At 37.7% G+C, this 8787-nt stretch overlaps 1 protein-coding gene across 2 annotated transcripts; it reads left to right on the forward strand.

Annotated features, from left to right (window-relative positions):
• The first annotated feature begins 714 nt into the window (after positions 1–714).
• LOC131154996 (UDP-glycosyltransferase 79B3-like) lies at positions 715–6779 on the forward strand. Of its 2 annotated transcripts, none has more exons than XM_058107871.1 (2): positions 715–2219; positions 6446–6779. In XM_058107871.1, the coding sequence occupies exon 1, from the start codon at positions 761–763 to the stop codon at positions 2165–2167; it is 1407 nt and encodes a 468-aa protein (XP_057963854.1). In that variant the 5' UTR covers positions 715–760; the 3' UTR covers positions 2168–2219; positions 6446–6779. The 2 variants fall into 2 exon arrangements, with proteins under 2 accessions (XP_057963854.1, XP_057963862.1); XM_058107879.1 differs by having other exon boundaries at positions 6463–6779.
• The last annotated feature ends 2008 nt before the right edge of the window (positions 6780–8787 follow it).

The raw sequence follows: 8787 nt of genomic DNA on the forward strand, positions 1-8787 counted from the left end.
GATTATAATGAATAAAATTTTAAAAATTTAAATTATGCTATGCACATATTTATTGATTGGATGTCATATATTCACCATTATTGCCACGACCTCATGATTATCACATACTCATATGATAGTGATATAGAAGATGATGCATGGAGTCTATATTGAAAATTCAAATTTTGAATTTATCCCACATTAGAAAAATAGAATGGAAGATGAATAATTTTATATATATATATATATATATATATATAAATAATTGAGTTAAAGATTTGATGATTTAAACTTTTGGATCAACTTAGTATTTAGTCAAAAATGTAGATCTAATTAGCCTACAAAAACTCATCCCTAACAATCCCCTCTCTTCTCTTGCCTGTATTGCTTCGCGGTCACTACCTTAAGCATTCTCCTTTGCCTACATACATGCCGAAAAAATAATATTAAAAATAAATTAACTAAATGGAGGGAAGGACGATAATGAAATTCATTATGTAACTAGCCAGCTAGAGATAGCAACCCCACGCATGCACATAACTACATATGCACCACCTACACACATTAAAGTATTGCTGCAACAGCACAGAAATTGTTCCTTATCACAATTGTATGAATGAATGAATGTATCCATGGACGCTACCTACCCAATTAGGTATGCATTCATAGTTAATCATCGAATGTATATAAAAACATACATACCCTCACATGTACTTCTCAACCAGCTAGCACCTAGCTACAGGCGGTCGGCCGATTAGCCCTAGCTAGTTGATTAATTAAGATGGCTGCTTCTCCTCCTCCTCCTCCTCCTCCTCCGGCCAAGAGTTCCTCAAAATTGCATGTCGCCATGTTCCCCTGGTTCGCCCTCGGCCACATGACTCCCTTCCTTCACCTCTCCAACCAGCTCGCCGCCAGGGGCCACACCGTCTCCTTCCTACTCCCCAAAGGCGCAGAACCCCAAATGGAACCCCACAACCTCCACCCTACCCTAGTCCGCTTCTTCCCACTGACCCTTCCCCCCGTCGACGGCCTCCCTCCCGGCGCCGCCACCGCCTCCGACCTCCCCTTCCCCCTTCACACCCACCTCTGCACCGCCCTCGACCGAACCCGACACGAAGTCCATTCCATCCTAACTTCCGTCAACCCTCACGTCATTATCTTCGACCTCGGATGCTGGATCCCTGCACTGGCTCGCTCACACGGCATCAAGTCCGTCTACTACGCCGTGGTGTGCGCCGCGGGGCACGCCCTCCGCCTCGTCCCCTCGCTCAAGATCCAAAGCGGGTGGACCGCGGCGGAGCTGATGTTGGCGCCGCCCGGGTGCCCCTTTCCCGGTCATCTAATACGTCCCGAAGAGGCGAAACAAGCGGTAATGCTCGCTCGAGAGCTAGGGAGCGGGATGACAATGTACGACCGCTTGGTCGCCGGCATGACCGAGTGCGACGCCATCGCTTTGAGGACTTTCCGGGAGGTGGAGGGACCCTTTTGCGATTACATTGCGGATCAGTACTCAAAGCCCGTGCTTCTCACGGGGCCTAACCTGACGGAGACGCCGGAGGGAGAGCTCGAGGAGAGATGGAGCGAGTGGCTGAGCAAGTTCGACGAACGCTCTGTGGTGTTTTGCGCGTTGGGGAGCCAGATCACGCTGGAGAAGGAGCAGTTTGAGGAGCTGCTTCTGGGGTTTGAGCTATGTGGGATGCCATTTCTGGCGGTGCTGAGGCCGCCGGAGGGGAGCGCAACGGTGGAGGAGGCGCTGCCGGAGGGGTTTGCGGAGAGGGTGGAGGGGAGAGGGGTTGTGCACGGCGGGTGGATTCAGCAGCCGCTGGTTCTGAGGCACCCTGCGGTGGGGTGCTTTGTGAGTCACTGCGGGTTTGGGTCGATGTGGGAGTCGTTGTTCAGCGATTGTCGGATCGTGTTGGTGCCTCGGTTGGGTGATCAGATCGTGAATGCTGTGTTAATGGCGGAACAGCTGAAAGTTGCGGTGGAGGTTGAGAGGGATGAAGATGGGGGGTTTAGGAAGGAGAGCGTGTGCAAGGCGATTAAGTTGGTAATGGATGAAGAGGGCGAGGGGGGGAAGGTGGTGAAGGAGAACCATGCTAAGTGGAGGGAGATTGTTTCGAGCCCCGAGTTGCAGAATGGGTACATTGATAGCTTCATCCAGAGTTTGCTAGATCTTTTGGACGACTAGAACCTAGAACCTATTTGTACTTCCGATACACAGGATGTACGCACCAAATCAGGTAAGATTTTATCCATATTATATGATTTAAGACTTTGAATTTTCAAGTCAAAAGTTAGCTCTGGATGTGGCTAATACATGCATATGCACATGAACTAATCAATTATTCCTAAGATCAATGTTCAAATCTAAAAGCGACGAGATATGGAAGAAGAAAATGAGCAGGAAACTCATTTTCACTATATTTTCCTTTTATTTCAAAATACTACTAAAAATAAAGATTTGTTTTAAAATAGTTAAAATTAAGAAAAGTTAAACATAAATGCTGTGTAAAATTATATTTTTATTAATTAATTTAATATATATATTATTTTTTCTCTTTATTTATCTAGATAATAAAACATAAAAGGGTAAATTCCTTCCTATTTTTTATTCATTTTTCTAAGATTAAACACGTCCTGTTTATCTTGTACACACGAGAATCGATGGTTTTCTATCTACTAAAAATCATTCTACTTGCTGCGAAATTCATATCATATATCATATTTGATATGATATATGCAGAGTCATTATTGAGAGAAATCTAAAAATCTAATTAATATATAATATGATATGATCATAATTGGGTACTGTCCATTTCATTGCATGCATTTATTTTCTATTTTCCAGACTATCCCAAATTTAGTTCGACGTTGACACGCCTTTAATTTTGGGTATGGGTGTTAGTTATTATTTATTTCAGTGTATGAGGACCTATCCAATGAACTCCCATATGCCATTTTGTACTAGATGACTTATCTAAATTAAAAAATCATAGTTCCCTCAAATGTGAATCTTAACGTCCAAATCATAGAAAAGTTTGGAGTTTTACTAATTAACTTTTGTGGGAAGCTATTCACTTGCAATCCATCAAAGAAATGCAAGGAAGTTCTAATGTTCGAATTAATACTATATGAGAGCTCTTATCTAAACATAACTCTCACTTATACGAAAAATTTGAATTATTAAATTATAGTACTTAATCATATATCAATACTAAATTAACCTAAAGATGTTAATTTAATTAGTAATTTTGTGAATTGAAATTAAATCAAATTCATTAACCTAAGGAATTAATTTAATTAGTAATTAAATTAAGGCTCGGGCGACTGACCTAGTACTGACTTTCAGAATACGTTGTATTTTCAAAGCATAGGCGACTGACCCTTTGGGATCAGACGACTTGACTTTCGTGTTTTTAAATTTTAAAATAGCGATGGAAGTTTCCAAAATTGTTTGTTTGACTCCCAATTTTTGAGAAAACTTGGGAAATACTTTAAGTAATTTGAGAAATAAGTTTATACACTTTTTAAATTTATAAACACAAGTTAATTTTGTGAATTACAAACACCAACAACAATAAGCAATAATCAAGCTTATACGAATTACAAAGTTCAAACCTTTCTTACTCAAATATTTTCTGAAGTCTTGCTGTGTTTGTGCTGATATAACTCACAATTTCTGATCGTTCTGTACTAATATTTTCAAATCAAATCATAACCACGGTGATGATAATCTAAGCTTCACTCTTTTATAATGATCATCGATTGAAGTATTGTTGGAATTGGTGTATTCCCAAGGGGGGTGAATTGGAAATTTAAAAATTCTTCCTGAGTTTAGCTAATCTAGTAAGCAATATTTCACAAGCTTAGGGTCTTTCTATGTATTCACAATCCCAAACAAATATTCAAATAATAAACATAAACATACAAGTGCAGAACATAAATTGCGGAAAATAAAATCAACACCAGATATGTTATCAGGGTTTAGGCAATACTACCTACGTCCCCGCCTTTAGCTCACAAGTTTGGGGATTCCACTAATACTCACTTAATAGGTGGAGCAGTATCGGTTACAATTAGGTTAATTAACGGGGCTGACCTCAACCTACACCTTACCAGGATGGTGCATCTAGCTTTCCTAACCGGGTCTAAGCCAATTTAGGACTATTTACTAGGCCTAGTCTCCCTCTTCAGGCCTATACCTCGAATACATCAAACAATATAATTTTGTGTACACAAAAATATGCTTCTTACACTAAGTAGATATGTACCAATATGCTCAACCAAATAATGCACTCACATATGATAGGATATTAAACACAAGTGAGATTTTGTTAACCACTGTGTTAACTCTCAACACAAGATATATCAATGTATGTATGTGAGAGTGAGACTTTTAATATTAAGCTAATATGTTTATTGTGTGAATAATCAAATAGCCTCTACAAACCTAAATAAATATCACAAAAATATTTCTCAAATATAAAACACAGTAGATAATAAGGTTTTAAGCTTGCTAAAGATATTTTCGTCAAAACACAAATCAAGCTTATAAATCTTGCAATGAGGATGCAAGATTTGAAGTCAAGCAATGATTTTTCCCATAATATTTTTCCAAATCAAATATTTATGAGTGAAATATTATGGGAAAAATCTTAAGCAACTCTATAAAAATCAATACACAAGCAAATATAAATGAGCGAGAGTTTGAGCTTGTATGAAGATTATGTAAAAACAATCTCACTCAAAATAAATGGCTAGATGAGTATAGGAGAAGAGATTTTGGCAATGAGTATGAAAAATATGGAAGTATAAATGATTTTAGCCAAAACGATTTTCAGAGGAATTTGGCTAATCTCAAAACCCTAATCTTATGTTAATTTTGCAAATGATGGCCTATATATAGAATTTGAAAAAAATTATAGCCATTGGAGACACATTGGGTATTTTAGAAAAAGATTAAGTGAGTTTACCTAAAATTAACCCAATTTAAACTCGGTAAAAAGTGGGCAACACGAGAGGGTCGGTCGACCATCTTGATGGTTCAGTCGACTATGGTACCTAGTTCGATCGACTAGGGATAATTTGAACTACGAGTTCGGTCGACCAGACTTAAGGCGATTTTTGATCTTCGAGGTTTGGTCGACCAAGGTCTTTTGAACTTGAAGGTTCGGTCAACCAGAACGTTGGGACATTCCTTGAGGTGGTTCAGTTGAACAGAGCGTTGCAGCTCATTTATGGTTGGTTGACCGAAAAGTCAACTTGTTGACCCCAAGGAGGTTCGGTCGACCGAAGATTTATGCGTGTTCTGGTTTGGTCGACCAAGTGGTCAATAGTCAACTCTAGCAAGGTTTGGTCGACCGACGGTGTTCTATATGTCTTGGTTCGATCGACCGAACATACAAAAATTGTGCATGTAAGTTCTGATTTCTATATAAAGTCACCCACTTTCACATAATTCTCATTTCTAAGTTATAGGGGACTTTTCATGTGATATTTTGAGAATCCTAAAGTCAATATGTGGTCTTTGAGATATAACCCCAAAAATCTGGCATCGATAAACTGCCCTAAGGTCATTCAGATCCCTATGGTCATTTGAGTTTATCAGTCCTATCATGCATGCAGTGCATTAATTATTACAGACCATATAAGAATACAAATCCAAAATAATAAATATATAAATATAATATAAATTACAATGAATAACTATTCTAGGTCTTCTTTTTCTTCAAGTTGCTGCATGCTATCAATGTGACCTAGTTAGTATGACCCTACACACAAACTTGAAAGTCATCAAATACAAAAAGTATTTGTCATTATCAAAACTGGGAATGACCCATAATGTAACGACCTCAAATTTGACAATTTTTTTTACATATATATTAACTGTTCTGATACCCTTTGTTATGAAACTCGAATCTCGGAATGCACCAGGGTAAATCTAAATATAGAATCATACCTATGCAGCGGAAACATAATCCATACATTCATACACATCATACAATACCAGGAATCTGTATGTCTAAACCATAACTATATAATACATCTCTCTCTAGAAATATCTATCTCAAGACACAAAACCCTGCACAAACTTACCCTCTAATCCAGGGTAATCAAATAAACTCTCTATTCGTGAGCCTAATCTGCTCGTCCAGTTGGCTCACCTGAAAAATGTTAAAGTCATGGGGTGAGTCGACGCTCAGTAAGTGGAAATATGTTATTACTAGTGTGTGGCAACCGTGTCGAAAAACTATAATAATAATATGTAAAACTGCACGATCTGGTAAATCTGTAAAACACATATCACATGTATAGTAGCTTAAAATATATGTATCATCTGAACTTTCTATCATTCATATAGCTAATAACATACTATATACAAAAAAAGCTATAAAATTGTTTACATATACATAACTGTGCTTTATCTCTGGAACTCTGTATGTCTTGATTTGACCCCTCATGACAGGGTTATACGGTCCGTAGGCGGGACTTAATCTGGTCAACCCTCCAGACAAGTCAATATACTCTACACTACCTCAATCCGGCCAAACTGCATATTCTCCTAAGCGTGGGACTGGCTGTTACCTCGTCAAACCGGCCCCCTCAACCCAGCGAACTGGGGAGCTGCACACTCTCTGAGCACGGTTGACGGTACCCACACACTATCTAAGATATGTGGTTGCACTCTATCTGTATTAGCAACGGTACTGTGCTTTATAATCTTTATCTGTATTTGTTTGTAACCATTCCTCAAGGATTTGATATTATATATATACATATATACTCTTTTACTGTTTTCATCATGTTTCCAAAGTTACCATAACACTATCTTTTTGTACTGTAAATTCTGTAATCTCTATATTCTGTATCTGTAGCATCTTGATGCTATCACTGTATATCTGTTTATAAAATATATATCTATATACTTTGTCTGTGTACTCTGAATGTTATAGTAATAGAAAACATGGCATACTGTAAATGCTATATATGCTAATCTGAGTAAAATGTAATATACTATTCTGAATAAACATCTGTAACATACTGATCTGTATAAAATTATAAGATACAGATCCGAGTAAACATTTGTATATATATATATATATATATATGTTTTGTGAAACTATTTTGAATAAAAGCTGTATATATAAGTATATCTTTTTGTATAATCTCTGTGGATATCTGGCTATATCTGTATATTCTGTATAACTTCATATACTAGAAAAACTACATAAAGTTCTACATCAAATATTATCTACTAAGGCCACACATACTTAAAAAAACACATATTCGGAAAAACTACATAATAACTGGTATACATATATGTTAGTAATATTTCTATTAACATATTCAAATTTCCTAGCATAGCATATTTCCCTTACCTATTTTCTGAAAAGCCCTCACTGAACTCTGGCCCTACATCCGTAGGGTTCTTCACTCAACACCTTGAAAAACGACATCCCCCAGAACAAAACATCAGTATTTCCCTACGTACAACATTTCCTATAACTGCAGGGAAAGCAGATTTTGAATAAAACACCTTACCCTGAATTTGGGATGAATTCCAACCCAACTTCTCCCACGATTAGCTCCAGCAGACTTGTAGAGAATTTTTCCCAGAGCGTCGTGGTGGCCTCATATCTTCAATCTGACGAGAAATTGGGCCTTGATCGAAGAGAGAGAGAGAGAGAGAGAGAGAGAGAGAGAGAAAGAAAGAGAGAGAGAGAAAGAGAGTGAGGCGTATAGAGAGAGAAAAAGGAAGGATTTTGCACCAAATAATGCTGAAAAATTTGGGGTCTCACTATTTATAGAGCCGGATTCGTCGATGAGACACATCATCTTGTCGACGAGTCTTTAAGGAATTTCATCGATGAACTTCCTCCCTCTTCGATGAATTTCAGACTGCCCCAAAAACCTCTCTCAGTATTTTCTCATTGACAAGGCATGACTTCGTCGACGAGGCCTACTTATGCGCTTGTCGCCAAACTTCCTGTATTCGTTGACGAGGCGTTGTGAAAAAGAATCTTCGAGTTATTATATTCAAAGTGCAATGTTGTCGACAAACGCGTCCTTCTGTTTCAGTTTCCATTTCTCTCCCTCTTTATTATTTAAATACCATTATTCTTAGGGTCATTACATTCTCCCCTCCTTGAAAAATTTCGTCCTCAAAATTTACTATTCATATATCTCATCATTTTTTAAAGGTAAAATGGTTTACTTATTTTATTACCTACCCTCACTTATGACAGAGGAATACCGTGGTTACATTCTATGTTTTGGGAGATTATACAAATAAAATTAAAAACTACTTATTAACTAAATAGTATATGTACCTGCAAAAGAAACATTACCTAACTATTTACATTACCTAATTACTCTTGGAACAAATGTGGGTATTTTTTTAATTTCAACCTCGAGTTCCCATGAGGCTTCTTTTATAGTATGGTTCCTCCACAAAATCTTCACTAGTTGAATTTCTTTAGTACTACGCAGTTCTTGTGTCTTTCTGTCTAAAATTTGTACTGGTGTTTCTTCATAAGCTAGTGAATCCTTGAGTTCTATCTTTGCATAGCTAATTATGTGGGATGGGTCTGGGATATATTTCCTTAACATAGCAACATGAAACACGTGATGAATTCGAGCCAAAGCTGGCGGCAAAGCTAGCCTATAGGCAACTGACCCTATTCTCTTTAGAATCTCAAAAGGGCCAATATACCTAGGGCTCAACTTGCACTTCTTTCTAAACCTCATAACTCCTTTTAGAGGAGCTATCTTCAGAAATACTATATTTCCCACATCAAATTCTAGTTC

This window comes from Malania oleifera, chromosome 1 (assembly GCF_029873635.1).
Source record: "Malania oleifera isolate guangnan ecotype guangnan chromosome 1, ASM2987363v1, whole genome shotgun sequence".
NCBI classification, from domain to species: Eukaryota; Viridiplantae; Streptophyta; class Magnoliopsida; order Santalales; family Ximeniaceae; genus Malania; species Malania oleifera.

Excerpts from the sequence above, each read along its gene's own strand:
- LOC131154996 (XM_058107871.1), top strand. The coding sequence starts at position 761 with ATGGCTGCTTCTCCTCCTCCTCCTCCTCCTCCTCCGGCCAAGAGTTCC.